Genomic DNA, 18,871 nt, shown 5'->3' on the forward strand with positions numbered 1-18,871 from the left:
CCTTGGTAAATTTTAACGAGCCGTTCGAACGATTAATCGCGCTTAACGGGGGCTAGTTCGGATTTTAAGGAGGATGTAAATCAACAGCGCGCCGCGTTTTCTGTCCGCGAACAAAAGGAGGGTGTGGCGAATTTACGCGAGTTTACGGCTCGAAATCTAAAATAGAACGGCCCCGTAAAGGCCGCCACGGTCGGCGGCTGCTAGGATACGTGAAATTTAAGACGTAGAAAGTCCGCGAGTTTATCAATCACGAACGGTTTCGCGCGTGAAACTGCTCGACATCGGCTCCCGTTTGACCACTTCCACCGCTCCACGTAGAAATTACTTGCTCTTCGGTCAAGATATCACCAAACCAAGTGGACTCCTAGTCGTTTACAAACTTTTTGGGAACCGCCTTCCTAAGAAGAAAGGAAAATTTCTACGCTCGAGATGAGCGACAGCATTTCTTTTCGCGACTATTACTTAATTTTGTGATACATTTTGAGCTAAAGATCGAGAATAAAACAGATGTTTAAGTTTTTCACATGTTTCTACGTTCGAAATTTTTGTTCGCGCCCTTCTGGGATTGTAAAACGTCCCCACCCCCTCCCTAGGGGTTGCACCCTTCACTTTGGAAAACACTGGTTTAACCCCGTGCGCGTTGTAACATCGAGCGAGACTCGCGATACGGATTACGAGCCAAACATGGCTACGGTCTTCATTTTCGAGGCTACTATCGCCGGAGGAGAGTTTAGAAAATCATCGAGGAACAGTATAACCGTATCGAGTCGAGATAAATATACAAAAGTTACGTTTAACCGGGCCGGTGTTCGAGTTATCGCGCCGAGATTGAAATTCATCGGTTGTACGCGGAGCGGTGCGCCACGGCATACATGATTAATTATGTCTGCGAATGCGATTACATTTTTATAGAATGAAATTTACTGGATTAAGGAACAGCTGACTCCTGAAACGACCCGATGCACGTAAACGAACCGAAAGTTATTGTAAATTGTAATAAATACGGAGATGGAGCGGATAAGGCGGAAGAGTACGTTTCCGTCTATTGTTCCGTGTGGAAATCTTGCAAACGATAGAGGGAATTAGTTTCCTGGAGATCGGAGATATGTACGATAAATTCTTATATGTATGGATACAGGTGTACGTTGCTATGTATCGTGTGCGTATATTTTATTATAATTGGAATAAGATTTATACGGGATGATTTATATACTTTGAGCGTGAAACGGGAACGCTCTTTTACCTTTCGATTTTTGTAACGATTGTATGGAGCAAGTTGACTCTGTTTTTCGTTCACATAAAAACGAAGCAACGTTAGAGGACCAATTTTCTTGGTGCAACCGTTGCGTTCCGTTCCAAACTATCCGCCTACCACGGATCTACGGTTGGATCTTGAAAACGTGCATCGATACACTTTGCAAGATACCGAAGCCACGACGATGATCTTCCAAACGATCGCGAAACTCGGAAATCAGCTCGACTCGACACGATTTCAGCCCATAATTCCTTCTACGTTAGAATAATGGAAAGCGTTAAATCCGAGAATGGATATTGACGCACGATCTATCCAGGTTTGAGTCAGACGCAGTGTCGACATCATTTCTTTGACGCACTAAGCATTTTAATGGCCGAACGCGAAGTGTCGAAAGCAACAGCCCATAATCACACCGCTTCGCCGCTGGAATGAAATTAATTTCGCGCCAACGACCGGTAGCCGAAGCTTTTTCGACGATCGACGGTTAAAGTTAAAAACTAATTAATAGGGAACACACGAAACGTAGACGTTGCATACCGCGTAAAAATTTGCACTCGATGTATGTATGTTTCTATGTTTTCCTATAGAAACATCCACTTGCCTTGCTTGTTGTTTCGTTCGAATGCTAATTAATTCGATGATTCAGAAGGGAATAATTCCTTTTTGGGAGATAAAATAAAATTTACGTAACGGAGGGATAAAAGAATTACGGTTCCGCGGAGAAAAATCAGAAGAGCACGTTGGACGCGTCAGAAACGAGATCTAGAAAATGGGGGTGGAGAATAGAGCAAATCGAGGCGTCGGGGAATGTAGCTCCAGCTCGAAGCTGGTCTGCCGGGACGTGTTTCGAGGGAAGGCCCCTGGAACCTGCCGAGCTAACAAAATGGTAGGACCCACCGCGCCAGGGTCAAAATCGAGCAACAAGACCCTGGCCGCCTCTGGCTCCTATAGGGTGTACGCGAAATCTGGGACTTTTACCGAAACGCGCAACACCGATATTACGTCCGTATCTTTTCGGTTATACAAACTTCGATATTTATTTATTTATTCAAAGAAACGGGACTATCTCTTTGATACGCAATAATATTGGGTCTGATAGTTTTTCGGGATTTTTATTACACCTAACTTTAACGCCAGACGTTTCGAGTATTGTACAAGTATAAAATGGCCACTAGTTCGAAAGGCATGAAAAACTTGCGACGTTTAGAATCGTGTAGCGTAAGTATCACCATGGCCAAGTGCCATGGTAAATTACGAAAAGAAGACATATTATTTACGTCTCTGTTACACAACATCGAACAAGAGAGCAACGTTAAACACTTTCTGTTTAACTGCCAAGACATATCTCTTCCCTGCAGTAATTGGCAATGACACCGTAACACCTAATCATGAAAGAATCCCAATCTCTGAGATTTTGGCACTTGGCCCCCCCTCGATGGTTTCGCTCATTGCTTCGAAATCGCCGCGGAATTACCATGTCGATCTGCCCAAAACGATACGCGAGCAACTCGAAAGGCAGTTCTTATCAGCGTCGATGAATCCACTAATCCACGGTGGACAGTTTCCCTGTGGCAGGTTACCAAACCGCGGGCTATCGCGATTATTATCAGCGACGCGACTTCTCCCCTCCTACCGTCGAGAGAAAGCCACTTGAAAATCGAGTAAGCGCGACGCTTCGACGCTGATACGACGCCCGTCGTCGGTGTTTATCGCGCGATGCTTCACGTTATCTGTCGCGCGCACGGCGTGTCGCGAGGCTACCACGTGCGTGCACCGCGACATTCCTCGCGCGACAAAAAGGAACGTCCTCGTCTTCTTCCCACGCGTTATCGCGCGAGGCTGCCAGCCAGCAGTCGTCCTCGACGTTCGTAAATTTCGGTCGTCGCCGTCCGAAACCACGAGCCGTGCTCCGACACGGTCGATCTTTCGGACTTCTATCGACTTTCTCGCCGAGAACCGCCCTTTTGCCAAAAAACCACGGGCCTGTACAGACCAGTTCCCGATGGGGGCAAAACATCCACTCAAAAATGCAAACATTTCGGTGCATTAACCCCTTCATGGTCGGATAGTTTCCTAACTTGTAACTCAAATGCATAAATTCGTGTCCTGTAGATGTATGTTGTTTATTTAGAAGTGTTTAGGCAATGTGTACGTCGTAATATGAGATTTCATTGTTTCCTTGTAAATGAAATTTCGCGTACGATCCACCATTGCGATTTACGCAACGTAATCTTTCGACCTACGAATCTAAGGGAATGCAACGATATTATTATTTTAAAGTGAATACATAGAACAAAATACATAAGCGAAGAATGTAAACAAAGATATGTTTACTTGGATATTTACTATCCATTTCGTAAGAAAGTGTGTTTGAGTTAGCAGTAGGTGGTCGAACCTGTGCAAAGGGTTAACTAGTATTCGTATATGTTTGTAAGAACATCTCCCCGATTACGTCGCTACGATATCACTTTTATGCCGAAAATTATTGAAAAAACTGAAAAGTCGCCTCGAAAGGCTCGATATTCTAGTCAATTCAGAGAAGAACTCGTCTGGAAGAGATGTTCTTTCGGCCGGTTAATCGGTACAGGGCCTCGAGCGCGGCGAGATTTTTTAGTCGGTTTCGTTGGTATGTGTGTGTGTGTGTATGTACGTGGGAGCAGCGGCGTTCCGCGCGAGGCAGCGGAGCGCACTTAAGCGCCGTGAGAGGAGTTCGCGCGATAACACGGGCCCGATAACGCGACGGACGTATACACTCGCTTCATGATTGTAACATCGTGGCGAGCGCGAGTTTGCGGCGTGTACGTGCGCGCGAACACGCAGACGCCAGGCGGCTGTACGTGACTCGTACACAAGGCGCGGTGCGTCGCTCCGTATAAAGAGCGGTGCATTGCGCCAAGCCTCTGCGCCGCGCGCTCCCGCCGCTGAATTAATAATCGAACTTACGTGGGTAGGTGTTCGTCTACCGGGTGTCTGCCCGCGTACTTGACGAATCGCCCGCGATTACGAGAACCACTCGATCACACCACGGACTGGTACACGTTATCGCGATGGGAGAACGTTCCCTGAAAATGCAAAGGGAAATCGTGTTAGCGGCAAAGACGACCATCAACCACCGTGTTCAACCCTCCAACCCCTTTCAACGGAAATTTAGAAAACGCATAATTTTCTATACGTAATATTTTTAACAGGATAAGGGCGGGCAGGAAGGGTATCCTAAACAAATATTTAAATGCAATGCATTTGAAGGGATGTAACAAATGTTACGCTTCTTTAGTTCGATAACAGAACGAAAAAAAAAGTAAGTTGTACTCGTAGTAATATTCTTAATTTAAACCCGAGAAAAGTATAATAATTTACTTGTCGAAGATGTATATTTGCAGTTAATGAAAAGAATAGTTATTAACTAAATTGTAGTTAATACAAACAGATTTGAAACAATGTTATCGTGCGATCAATTTCGTGAGTCCACCGTGTATCGTCGTGCTATCTCGTCGGTGTGGGTGAGGGAACTGGATGGTAAACAAAAATGTTGAACAAATCGAAAAAAAACATGTCCGTTCTACATGAGCCTGCATACGCTAACTAATCTGCCAGAGATACGCTCGATTCTCTTTTTACACGGTTTAAATTTAACACGATACGGAACGAGAGAATCGATTCTGTTATATTTTTTTCGCGAATTTGTTACTTTTACACGGTTTTGAAAATTAATATAACCGAACATCAAGCCGACATGGCCGATTTCAATGAAATTTGACGTTAATAATCTTTATCGATTTGTTGCGAACCTTGCGCGTAATTGACGAATGTATCGTATCGTTAATGTTTTAAAACATATGTAAATTGAATGCACAATATGTTTCGTTAATTAATGTAACAATATTAACAAATTATTTTGCATACATTTTACATACACTTTTCACACTTACATGCGCCATAAATATTTAAAATCCACAATCTAGCGTAGGAGGTTTAAATACCAGGGGATGTAATGGAAAATGTATAATACAGACACAAAGGAACGTGAAACCTCGAACAATGGGGGGAAAAGAAATCTAACTACTTCTTTATTTACGCTTTCGCTATTACGATACTGCCAAAAATATAGCATTTCCAACAATGGCTCGGGTGTTTGTACCAGACGGTATCATTGAAACATTTTAATACGCTATGGCGGGGAGAGAACGAAACAAAAAAGTTCAGTACGCTTTGTACGATACGGCAGGAAGAGATTTAATGAGGTTCCCTTTGACTGCAAAATGCGCGCGTGTGTAGTATTGTTTCGATAGAAGCATGTACAGCTGGAGCTCGATTAACCGACTTAATCGCGACCGAGGCGAATTGGTTGAATCGAGATCCAGCAGATAATCGAGACTCAAGGAGAAATTAATGTGAAATTGTTATATACGTGTCTACAATTTGTTCGTATCAATTCTATACAAGTGCTTCATTTCACGGAGCGTTTGACGCTTTCGGAAAGAGGAAGAATCATTTCCAAGGGCCATGTCTGTTCTCTGTGTAAATGAAAAAGTTTCGTAGAACGAATACACTTCGTTCGAATATACTTCGTTCGAAGATAAACCGCGGCTAATGGAAATTTAATTGTACCTGACTTATTATCATGACGTTAGCTGCGAATATTTGTATTTTAAAACCCTTCGAATAAGAATCTTCAATTCTTAATGAATCTCGATGAAGATACATTGAGAACAAAATTGACGATCTAATACAAAATTAGATTAAGTAAATGCAGAAAACCATAAATAAAATGATTGTTTAAATATTATATTTATGGCTATAGGAAATCAGTTCAAGCCAAGTAAAGTCGAGCCGAATATCCAGGTTAAACGTATTCCACATCCATGATATTTAAAGATACACGAATACTTGAAAAGCTGCGGTAACCGTACAAATCTCTGAACAAGTATCGTTCGTTTAACGCGCAAATAGTTGCAAATTACTACGCGCAAGTACCACTTCACCCGGTTACATACTACACTCGGTCGCGGAGGAGGATGTTAACCTACACGAATTGAACAAAGTTTATCCATGAATCAGAATGTTATCGTTCGTACTATAAAATTGCCATAGCGATCGTGGAAAACGTTAAAATAGCACATATCGATTGAAAATCCTGGTCGATGACAAAAGTTTGTAAATTCATAATACGCGTTTCGTTAATTTCGTACAATTTATCGAATTTGCGTGTTCGAGTTTCGAGGATAAAATGAAAAATGTAGAAACGTTCGGAAATAATAACCAATTTTAGAAACGTTTCTTCTCGTACGTAATGGGATCATTGTGGTTATCGGTGGTTGACACGCGATTAATCCTTTAACAGTTATGAATTACAGAATGCATATGGCCGCGAAGTAAATCGATAACGCGGTTTTGCACGAAACGAAACGTTTAAGTGAAGCGATAAACGACAATTGAGAAGTCATAAGTAATTCATGTCCTAACCTCTTTCTTATCCTTTCGATTGATGAAATTATAAGGATGCATCAAGAGTCCACCAATAACGTCGCAGGAACAGGCCATCGAAATAATTCTAACGAATTTGTTTAATTGGACGTCATTCGAACATTTGTATAAAACTAATCACCATAATTATTATGCACGCACGACAAGCGTCTTCTCGATCTGGGAACATTTCGGTAAACGACATGGAAAAAAGTCAGGGTCCGTACCTTCGACACCCGACTGAAGATGTCTCCACCGGTCTAAGCTATAATATCAGTTTTCTCGAAAACTACACATCGATCGAAGATAAAGGTTATATAACTAAACATGAAACACGGCAGAGAATGATATGCAAAAGGTTTCATCCCGATATCGTTAGCGGATTCTGAGATATTAAATGGTCACTTTTTCCAACCTGGCTGTTGCTTGAACTCGGTTCTCCCACTCTCTCTCGAAGCACCACGCACGTCGTTAAAACCGCTCGAACGATCTTTGCATCAGTTTCTTACACGACTGAATCACTAAGGACACCATTTTCACTACATACTTTTTCAACACGCGAATTAATCTGTCAACGGTCGATCGCGGTTACGAGTTACTACATAAACTATTCAAATGAATACAGAACGACCGTTGCACGGAAGATTCCACTTGCAGTTAGTCGATACATCTTCGATCTCCTTCCATTACGCGAATGTTGCTACAACATGAAGTGAGATCTAGGAGCGATATATCGATATACATATGTTGAACATATCGATCGTACGTGCTTGCAGCACTGAACAGTTTGCAACCCTGGCAGATAATTATATGCCATTAAAATGGTAAAAAGGATGATCGTAAATATGAAACATTCGATCTGACGACATTCACGACAACGAAACGACGCAACGTTGCCATGTATTGTTCGTGTTACATGGTTATTGAAATCTGTTGTACTTGGAATAATTTCGTGACATTTGCAATCGATATGCGTCGACATGATGTTTCAGACAATGTAGATGCTGTATTTACAATCGAAAGCTTATTCGTGCTTCGCATTACCAATTACCGACCGATGTATTACAGTCGTTACTTCTTAACCTATACACTTTGCATCTTTTTAACCTTAAACGCGGTAGACAGATGCATACAAGGAATCGAATAGTTCACGGACCTAGCGCAGTACAGATGCGTGGCATCCTAGCAATCCATGAGAGAATGTCATGCACCACGGGAGCGGTTTCGATGTTCGATAACAGATTTTTTAGAAAGACATACGACGTACCATTCGATTTAGATCCACGAAGAACGCGCCACGCCCTGCCTTCGACGTTGCCGTGTGCGCGATGGACGGCCCGCATAATGAGAAACGCGAATCAGTGGCCTCATCGTTCTCCCGTATCTTTGGTCGCGTGCGCTGCGGCTTCGTGCGCGTTTGCCCTTGCTTATCACGTTCTTGCGCAGCTTTAATTAGCTCGCCGCCATCTCTTGGTCACTACGCTGCTTCTAAGCACTTTCGCTCTTTCTGTTTATTTTATAGAATCATATCTCCTCGTTTAAGCCATAGAAACAGACTTGTTGATCTCTGGTACAGCTTACTGCCACTAACCATGCATGGAGCGACGAGCACCATAGAACACACTTTTTCTAGATATGCGCGTGTCCCGCCATCTATGCAATTCATGTTTTCGTAATTTACCATATCGATTCCGATCTATCATACTAAATATACCCAAAGATCAACAACTTTGTCGATAAGTAGTTAGTAGTCGATAATATAGTGTAATTAAATTAGAATCTTACTCGTATGCTCGTTAGTGATACGATCGGCATTTCAATTACAGGAACAGGAGATAATACGTATGCAACTAACTCATTACGTAATCGATATCATATTCTAAAATTAAAACAGCTCTCATCCGGTATTTATCGATGCTTACTGTGTGCACTGTAGCATGACTATGGTTTCAAACTAACGTTATTGAACTTGGACTGAAAGTTTAAGCATGTTTAAAACTGACCACGCATCATAATTGCGTTATGTCATTGTAGTAAATTTAAAATCTGAATTTACAAATTGTGTATTTCAAGATTACTTGAACCGAATAGAATATTAAGAACGTACTGCAAAGGTACTTACTAAGATCGAGGATGTTACTTTAAAGGCGCGAAATACAGCAGAGATGATGACGAAGAACAAAGGAGAGCATTGCTTACGTCGGGGAAAGAAGGAAAAGGAGGGGACGAGCCATAAGCTGCGTACCCGCGGCACGCCATCTACGTTGGCTTTGTATATTCCATGGTTGCGCAATGTGCGCGACTCGAGAAAATCCGACGCGCGACGCACGCTTGCATTTTTACTTTTGTGCATCGGCCACAGGGTTGCGCAGCACTTCATACGACGATTGATTGAGCTTCAAAGGGAGGCAAACCTCGAATCGGATGGAAAACAGGGAAGGGGAAAGCGAACTCGTGAAAGAGGGTACGCAACTCCCATCCCGCTACGATCCATTCGAGCAAGGGCACATCAGGCAACACAGACGAATTACGAGCGTTACAACCATAGGGTGAACGGAGAAAGGTGAAGGATGGAAGGAGAAGGGCGGAAAACGTAGACAAAGAGACGAAGAAAGGGGAAAGGTGCATGCACGGAGAAAGGGTGGGGAAGAGCACAGGAGAGGAAGATCGGTCTCGGTGCAGAACGTAGTGGTTATAAAGAGAAGCGGCATCGCCGCACGGCTACTTGGCTCTCCAGGGCCAGGATATTTCAATACCGACGGTGGTCGGCCACCGCCGACGCGGGCACAGAGAGGGGAAATGGTTGTGACGATGTGCGCTCGTATATATGTAAATGTATATATGTACTTTCCCCTCGTACCCCTCACCCACGTGCCCGCCCTACGCTTGCACATACAATATATACGACTTTACACACCCGTGGGCGTTAAAGAGAAAGAAAGAGAGAGAAACAGACGTGACGAAGACCAGTGGCACAGTAGCGCTCCGCTATTCGGGTTTCCTGCACGAGGGGAAGAGCGATGGGGAGGGAGAAAGAGTCTGTCTCTGTTTTAACATACAGAGGGGGAAAGTTGCGGCAAAACGGAAAGACTGGTGTCTGTGGTACTGCGGGGACGCGCGCGGCGCGGCGATGGGGACCTCGAACTGAACCGTCGACCGACGATTGTCCGTGATCCCGCCTTCTCGACGAGTCGAGGGGAACCGACGTGGGCTGTGCCACTCTCCGATTGGTCGACCCGTCGTGCGGGGTTCGGAGCGTTGGTGGCGCCTCGAGAATCTCACCAATCGAGCGCCACCGTCGTGGCTTTTTTATCCTGCTATTTACGCCGAAGGACGGAGAGGAGCAAGCTCCCCATCTAACTCTCTCGCTCTTTTTGTATCCCTCTCCTTTTCCATTGCTCGGCCGCTCTCCCTGTGTGTTCGTCGGCACGGGAGAGGACACTCTCGTTTCGGGATCCGTTGAGGTTGCACACGTTTCACGAGAGGAGCGCCGCTCGTGTATTGTGACGCGCTCCATTCTACGTTGTTCTTACTCGAAACGGAGCATTCTCGTATTCGCGATTACGTCGAATAATCTGTTTCAAGCGTCTGTTTACTGTAAAAAGCATCGTATGCGGCGACCGATGCCGTGCGGTAGTGTTATGTAGTGTGTGACAGTACGTCACAAGAGGATACAGTGTTGCCACATCGTGGGCGCGAATACACAGCAAGAGCGGTACTTTGATTCATAAACGTTTATGATACGATCGCGAGTGCATTTATGGAGGGATACAAGGATTAATTTATTTCAACGATAACGGAAAATAGTGACCGTTACGACGACACAGTGAATTCCGGAGTTTATCGGTAGTACGCCAGTGACATTTGGTGCGGTGCTATCGACGAAATAGAGTTGGCAACGTCGCATCGACTGCTCTCACACACAAATACACGCATACACGTACCTAGAAGGGAACTTGGGGTGGCTGGCTAGCAGGCAGGCGGCAGGCAGGCAGGCAGGCAGGCAAGCAAGCAGGCAGGCAGGCAGGCAGCTTTCTTGTTCCGAGGACGGCGCTCCTGGTCGCGCCGTCTCTCTTTTCTACCTCCATTGCGCTTGCTCTTCTCTCCCTCTTCTCCCTTCCCCTCTCGTCCTCGGTCACTCAATCACACTCTCCTTGTTTTACTTTCTCTCTCGCTCTTACTCGTATGCGGCGCACGTACCGTTGAGAGCTTCTCCCTCCTCCTTCGGTAGTCTTTCTCTACCGTTACCCCCTCCCCTCCTAACCTCGAGCGGGTCGGGCGAGTCCACTAAGCTTGCGAGGGGAGTTCGGCAGACCTCGGCTCTAGTCGGCCTCGATCTGCAGAATGTGCTAGACGCTGTGAGTCGATCGCTCCAGTTTTCGAATATTCGCATATAGGAAGCCTGTCCGGTGTTCACAGGGCTTCCAAACGTCTTTCCGCGTTTCATTCGCGGATCCATAAGTCGCTAGTGCCTATATCGACGTCAATTTTCACCATCAGCTTGGGACGCACTCGACCAGCGTATATCCGTACGACGGCCATGTTTGGTGTTTACGAGGTGAGGGGAAATCGCTGACGTCACGAGCCCCGATCTTGCACGAAGGGAGCAGCAGCACCAGCAGAAGCAGAAAACGTGTTGCCGGCCAACACAGACACCAAGTCCGTACACGACTTGAAAAAAGACGAAACGCAGTCGAGTGGCCCGATTGCTCGACGAATATCGTACGCGAGATTATTGTGCGTTGAACACACGAAGAAGAAACTCACGGTGCGCAAACTGTGCCGCCTGAAATTCCCTTCTCGATGGGACGTGCGTGTACGCCGACTTCGCTCGTGTTCGCCGGTCTTACCGCGACTACTGGCCTTTCAAAAAACATCGGGCGCATTGCCGCCTCGCCGCTGAAATAGCAGCCACTCTAATCACCACGGTCGACTCCGATCAGTGCGGAAAACATCGAGCAATGCCGAGTGTTCTCGTATTCGAGACAACACGTGCCGCATCTTGCTTCACACGATTCTCATTGAAAATGTTTAACACGTCGAAGATGCGATCGAATTGATCGCCCTTCGGAAACACGTGGTCATCGTATTTCATGTTGTGTAACGTCTGCTCCAAAACGCCAACGGAGAATTCGGAGCACTCATTGAAATTAACGCAACGTTTGCCTTGTTAAAACGACAATTGTCTGGGGTCGTTTTATCGTGTTTACGTGTGTCATCCAAATTGAATTAAGAGTGTCGTGTTGTGTCCGATCTAGTTTCGGTACATATGGTGTTACATTACTCGGTGTGGTTTATTAGTGACGCACATCGCTCTTCTATTGGATATAGCAGCAACTCCCATACACGTATAAAGTACAAGGATTAAAACATCATGGATCTGGGTGACAGAGTTTACGCTGCGGAACGGATTACGAAGAAGAGGTTAAAGCGGGTAAGTAAGGAACTGCGAACCGTCACCGGCAGATAGCGCCACAACATGGAATCTGTTTGTCTATGCGCCGTTGCCACTTCCTCCCCTCTCACGATCTCTTTCTCTTTTCCACTATCGTCCCGACAATTCTGCCCCTCCCGTAGCGATTTCTATCTTGCACGATGCTTCCCGATATCTCTCGTTGAACCTTAATAGACACGTTTTTACCAATGTATACTCATTTTTTATAAGAGACATTTTACTTCCTTCAAGTGCACGCATCTTTTGACAAAAATATACGTCCAGGAGTATAAAATTGGTAACAATTCTTCGTAAAATTCATTGACAAGGTGCGTTACTCTTTCCTGTGGACAAAAAATTCTCAAAAAAATCATACGTTACGCATCCAACAGTTCAATACATTGCACGGGTGTTTGGTATTGACGTATGGGATTTTTAAACTGTCGTGATTTGCGCAAAAATTGATGTTTCTATCGTGTACCGGCGATCTTTGAAGTACACTAACGACGCGTCAAGACTGGCAACGTTGTAAATCGACATAAAACACGCGAGAGACTTCTCAGCTGCGACCGGCTCATGCGCGATAAACCGACGTGTCCTATACCTGCACAGTTATGTCATTGTTTTCCAACTGTCACACTGGCTGCGCACCACGACCGGTCGGCATGCTTTCGTTCGTTGGCCGACGGCCAATAGGTGAGCAGTATGAGCGGCTCTCGTGGAAGTCAACGCCGCCCGTTTTATCGACCGTACGCTATGAGATGGATTCGAAGATCTGCTGCTCTTTGACGCAGACGCGCGAAACAGATCTTTGCGATCGGCTCGATTCCGACGTTGTATATACCCTAACGACGATTGACGCCAAGGTTTTTTCTCGCCGGTTGATAGACTATGCATATTCGACAATTCGACTAGGAGTAGATTTATTCTCCATTCAGATTTCTTAATACGTTAGAATTCGAATCCACATATTTGTGCATTTTTATTTAATTCACTGTAAAATCCGTGTGCACATACGTACGATGCAATCTATCAAATTTAAAAGGGCTAGAACGATTTGTTAGTTCAATAGACAGAGATCAAAGTGGATTCCAAATTGTTCTTCCAACTCTTTTGGCGCGCAAAAGAGGAACTGACAGTTCCCCGTATCTAAATCAGTCTTTTTATAAATACATTGCGATAAATCATATATTTGATCTGTAAAAACGACGAAACATAAATAAATATCTCACGAATCGAGTAGAATTAAATTATTGGAGAAACGTGACGCGCGATACTATTGGCCATAATTTGTTTCATTTTGTAATTATTTATATAATTACATTGTGTAAGCAAGTTATTTTCTGTTTGCAGGGCAAAGTGGAGTATTTTGTGAAATGGAAAGGATGGAGTAAAAAGTAAGTCGACAGAAGCGATTGAATCATTAATAGGTTCATTCAAAGAAGTTGCGAATGTAACTTTCTTCCTCTTTTTAGATACAACACGTGGGAACCGGAAGAGAATATTTTAGACGTCAGGTTAATCGAATTATACGAAGAAAGTCTAAGAGGCGGGGAAGTGGTTGTTACAAGAAGACCTAGGCGGAGGGATGCCAGATACAATGTAAGTAGATTATCAATACGTTATAAACCAATAGCGGTTATTGTTATCTCTCAGTTTATAATGAATTAACTTTTCATATTAATGCATGTATTTTCGTACTTACAGGAACAAGTTCTGGCCAATTTAGTCGTCGAAGAAGAACCTGGTGGAGACGAAAGAGTCGGCGAAGATAGTCAAGACGAGTCGACTACCGGTAGTACATCAGCTGCCCGCTTGAATCCCGTTGCACCTGACGAAGATACGCTTCCAAGTTCCCTCGATGGGCACGAATCACCCACGGTTCCGGAATTATTGGCATCCTCGTTTAACGTCGATTCAGATAGCTCCAATAGTAGCGTGGACAGTCCTCTGCTACCAAGGAGAGAACCAACGGGTACAAAAAGAAAGGCTGAGGTTCTCAGCAAAGAATCGGGGAAAATCGGTGTTACCATTACCACGAGCAGTCCAAGCAGCGGTAGTGGAAGTCCGCCGCCAAATAAAATTCCTCGGTTATTACCTCTAAAGACTAATCCTTCATCTCCTCCTTATCATGTAAGTGTCGATTTATCTTCCGAATTAGGATTTCCTAAAGGAAAAGAATAATTTATTTGACGGCTTTCGTTTATTACAGAGTCACAAAATTAATGGTAGAAGGCCGTCATCGTCCAGTGTGAAGTCCACGCCGGAGGAACCGTTGCCAGCGGTACCAACGACGCCAGCACCAGCGGCGCAGGACAAAAAACGTCCTGAGGCGGACGTACCACACGGTCCTCCACCCTCGCTACCGCGTGCACCGCCGGCACCCCTATCTCCGCAGATAGATACACCTTTGGAGCAGCCTACCAAAAAGAGGCATTTGTCGGAACAAAAACAAGAGAAATCGAACGGAGCCGTGACTGTAGACGCGAACGGTCATAAATCGCCCAGCCCTACGGACTCTTATACGAACAACAATAGGTTACCGACTGTCGTGAACGGGCATCATAGTCATAACAATAACAACAACCATAATAATAATAATAACAATACTAACAATAATAATACGTCGAGTATAAAACAAACTGAAATCACGAAGACAGACGTGTACGTCCCTCTCTCCAGTCCTGGTACGGATTACTGGCACGCGAGGAATCCAGTCGCCGATCAGGTGTTCATTACAGACGTCACGGTGAACCTTAAAACCGTTACCATCAGGGAGTGTAAGACTGAGAAAGGATTCTTCCGGGAGAGGGATCCGAAAAGCGATATCTATTAACGTACTACGAATAGAGACCTTTACTGTGAATTTTATCGAACTACTGTAAATATAAATTATTTTCACATGTCGAGTGGTAAGCCGAGAATATATTGACTGTACCAAGCGATTAAAACTTTTCTAAGTAACGGACTTCGCGGATCGTCGAGGATCGAAGGGGGAGTGATTCGAAAGATAACTCGCCGCTCAGTTTCCGGTACTGTACCGTTCCGAGCGAAGTTCCAAAAGCCAACAGAAAAATAGAAACGTGAGCCTGAAATTCGATTCATCGTTACGCGATATTCGTGGATTTTATTAAAACTGAAAATTTAATAGTCAGCTTCAGTATTGCAAGGGAATACGTGTAAATCAACGACAAAGATAGTAAGACCGTCATCGTACAATGATTATACGCGAGGAACGATAACTTTATGGATTACTGTCGCGTTATACGATGTACACATATACATTTTAAAACGCTTGATAGACCTTAACTGTACTAAAGATCTGAAACAACGTTAGAGGATAATACATTTTCTCATTGATTGCATTTCCGCTTCTATTAGAATTTTGCAGAGGAAATTGTGAAATTAGTTAATTTCGAATTTTACTATGATAAATAGTACAGATCTGGAAAGAAATATTTTTCTAATTCGTTTTTAGAATATGGAAGCAGCTTTGTAGAAGCGAGTTTGAAGCGAAAAATTTTTCGAGTATAAGAAAACTAATGTTGTTATCTTGATAACGTATTTCTCAGCATTATGATATTATATTGTATTTACTGATACATATTTAATAGGGGTGTGCGAGAACCCGAAATATCGGGTCGGATCGGGAACATGAAATTTTTTCGAAATCGGGGCGAGTACCCGAAACTTTCGAGATTCTCAAATTTTCGGGAGCTCGACCCGACCTGATTCGACCTCTTCTCTATTCGTCCCGACCATCGGGTTCTCGCACACCCCTAATATTTAATTTGTTTTTCCGTTCTTTTAGCAAATAATATCGTGTCACAAAAGAGAGGTTATGTCATTCATTAGTAGGTGTTAGATTCATCTAGAGGCATAAACACATTGATTTCTTCAAATTGTTGTAACATCACAGATTTTAATGCACAGAAAGCAAAAAGCAATGCATGTTTGTCGACGGCATAGCACGCAATGACTTTGTAACCTGTAACGTGTTTCATCAGTTTCTAATTTTGTTATGAATTGATTTCGTGTTATTTAATGTTAGCTGTTGCATTTTTTTTATACCGTCAAATGTTTTTCATTTCTATTTAAGGACTGACTGCGCATGAAGTATTCGATGAGATAAAAATAATGAGAACGCAGAGAGCGATTCAATTCCAACGGTATCGAAGAATCTTTACGCATATCCTGTGAGCGTAATTTTATTTCTAGATGTATTGTCGAGTATGTCACCAAATAGATGTTCCTACCTCGAACGGTCATCTCGAACATAAATTGAGTACAACAACCAAATTCTAATCTTATCGAACTTACACGCTATTCGAGCATCATTTAATTTTAACGATTTCGCACCGTACAGTTCGCGTACACTTTCAGAACCAGTAAATCCGTGATATAGTTAAATAATATAAGTATAAAACTTAAAACATATATGTTGCTTATTTATTGTAACTAATATAAAAGTTTTTAGGTTTTTACGTTTTTAGTATAGTATTATTAGACTGTGTACGCAATGCGTCCCTTTAACGAAGCCTGAATCAATTAAACTTTTCTGTGGTACATTAGGAAGAAGAAGCCTTCTTATAATTTAAAGCATTGGAAACACTATCGTGGACAAAGTGTTCCTAAAACCGCTTAATATTTTGTATAGACTGTACAATCTAAAATAGCGATTTATCTTTTTAAAAATGGGGCTATTTGTGTACAATTAGGTCGCAATTCCTTGCAATGCAAGTTGCATGGGATCAAATATACATTTAAATTGTTGTAATGTAATATTGTACATTGAGAAATGGAATTCTGTAAAAAGTGTAAATAGGCAGAAACTTACACACTATGATAAAGGAGCGAGAAAAATGCGTTAGCTTTAGACCTTTCAGTTATTGATTGTAAATAGACGAAGCGAAAACCCCTTTAAGTTGTAAATGTAAATCGCAACTGCAGGTCTAGAGGAGATCCTTTTTAGCTTTAGAATTTGAGATAGACTGTGCGCGTACCTTCGATATTGTTTCTGTACTTATAGAATATTCAGACTACTTATACGATACACATGGGAAAAAACTGATAACCCAGCGATTACGCAGGCATATACGATATGTGAACCCCGGTAGTACCAAATTCAACGGTAATTTTAGTTCTGTCTGGTACAGATTCCTTATATTTCAATAAAACCTTTACTTGAACTTTGCCCGCGTGCAGTACTTGTTTTCCATCCATTTGAAGCCGAACGTATGTTTTATTTACTGAAGCCTCGAAACCTGACTCTTTTTTAAGTTTCAATTTATGTTATTATCTAATGTGTAAAGTTAAAGGAGAATAAAATAACAGTTATTCTAAAAGTTTTTATCGAACATGTGTTACGATTAACGTTAATGTGTATAATTTTCATTAAAATTTCACATTGGCCTTTGACGATCGATTGAGACGTCGTAACGCAATCAAAGTTAAAATATAATGGAGCTGTTGACAGTTCTTATTTCGTAACACTCGACAGATCTAGATTATACGTGTCGGAATTCATTCTCAAAACTGAATGGAATGTATAAAATAAATGATTCAATTTTTTAATTAAATTTAATTTATTTATAAAAAAAAATCGAATAACTATTTAGCGATGAACCGATCAAAAAAACCGGGCCTTTAGACTCATCGGTATGTAATTGTTTAAATTATAAGTATTATCCTTTATCTTATTACTCATATGTAAAACAGAGTACTTATACATACGTACAAAACGTATCATACATCTAATACAGATGATAGTTATTGTTGAATATTACGACCATCGCAAAATTCTTGTATAATCTTAAGATCACTTATGTTAGGACCTTTCAAAAATGCATAATGTCGTCAAGGTTTTTATAACCTAATTTAGTACAGACTCTTTTGGCGGCAAAACGTCCAAATTTATAAAGAAACGATTAATTGATGTAAATATTTTTCTGTCTATTCTTTTGTAACTAAATTATCAATTTAAGGATTAAATTATTATTTGTTAAATTTGCATTACGTTTTGAGAATACATTTCGATCGATATAACCTAGACACAAGTACTGAAAACAAGATTAATTCTGCAATACTTGAATTTCGTAATAAATCAGTTTGTTTCTCTGAGTAAAGTAAAGAGAAAATGCTTTCTAAATATTATCACTACATCTTCCGTGAAAAGACTGTTTTCAACAACAAAAAACATTGCGTGTAACTACAAAATAAAACCTAAATGCTTACAGCCAAAATATGTAAATATATTAGTTTTCCTCTATCAAAATAGAAATGTTGTATAGAATATCATTAGTAAAATATCTTGAATAAAAAGAAAATATAAAAAAGAATGATGGATTTACAAAACTTCATTTACAAACCACATCATACTATTCGAAGATTATGAATATCAAGTAAGCACCTATTTCAACAACGTACTCACCAATTTATCCGCTTACTAGCTTTCCAAATCTATGTGTTTATGGATTTTTGTTGTAAAGTTTACAATCTGTCAGGTTCGCCTTCGAGGAACCTACAAAATAATGGATTTCCGATACACATTTTCCGTTTATACACATTCTTGATTAAATGCACATATTTTGAAATGTTACACGTTAAACGGAATAATAACCTTGTATAAATTTCTTTGCTTGCTTTTCGAATAGAATATAACAGAACAAATTTAAAAGAAAAATAAGAAACTAATTTTAAAAGTAGAATGTGGCCTATAT

General features: G+C 42.1%; 2 protein-coding genes and 1 long non-coding RNA gene across 3 annotated transcripts in view; 1 reads left to right on the forward strand and 2 right to left on the reverse strand.

Annotated features, from left to right (window-relative positions):
- LOC143344810 (uncharacterized) overlaps nt 1-11,049 on the reverse strand; it is a 74,965-nt gene extending 63,916 nt beyond the window's left edge. The window contains exons 1-2 of the long non-coding RNA XR_013080159.1: nt 10,919-11,049; nt 7,986-8,225 (exon numbers count right to left, since the gene is read on the reverse strand). This is a non-coding gene — a long non-coding RNA (uncharacterized LOC143344810). The remainder of the gene's footprint in view (nt 1-7,985; nt 8,226-10,918) is intronic.
- Nucleotides 1-18,871, reverse strand: part of Evi5 (ecotropic viral integration site 5) — a 472,270-nt gene that overhangs the window by 14,066 nt on the left and 439,333 nt on the right. The window lies entirely within an intron of this gene.
- Nucleotides 11,152-18,585, forward strand: LOC143344807 (polycomb group protein Pc). Its single transcript, XM_076771249.1, has 5 exons — nt 11,152-12,152; nt 13,506-13,549; nt 13,628-13,754; nt 13,860-14,285; nt 14,365-18,585. The coding sequence occupies exons 1-5, from the start codon at nt 12,093-12,095 to the stop codon at nt 14,986-14,988; spliced, it is 1,281 nt and encodes a 426-aa protein (XP_076627364.1). The 5' UTR covers nt 11,152-12,092; the 3' UTR covers nt 14,989-18,585.

Source organism: Colletes latitarsis, chromosome 8 (genome assembly GCF_051014445.1).
Source record: "Colletes latitarsis isolate SP2378_abdomen chromosome 8, iyColLati1, whole genome shotgun sequence".
In the NCBI taxonomy this organism is placed as follows: Eukaryota; Metazoa; Arthropoda; class Insecta; order Hymenoptera; family Colletidae; genus Colletes; species Colletes latitarsis.

Bases quoted from the DNA above. Each gene is read 5' to 3' on its own strand.
- LOC143344807 (XM_076771249.1), top strand. From the start codon at position 12,093: ATGGATCTGGGTGACAGAGTTTACGCTGCGGAACGGATTACGAAGAAG. The intron at 12,153-13,505 runs GTAAGTAAGGAA...TTCTGTTTGCAG, and splicing joins CGAAGAAGAGGTTAAAGCGG to GGCAAAGTGGAGTATTTTGT. The intron at 13,550-13,627 runs GTAAGTCGACAG...TCCTCTTTTTAG, and splicing joins TGGAAAGGATGGAGTAAAAA to ATACAACACGTGGGAACCGG.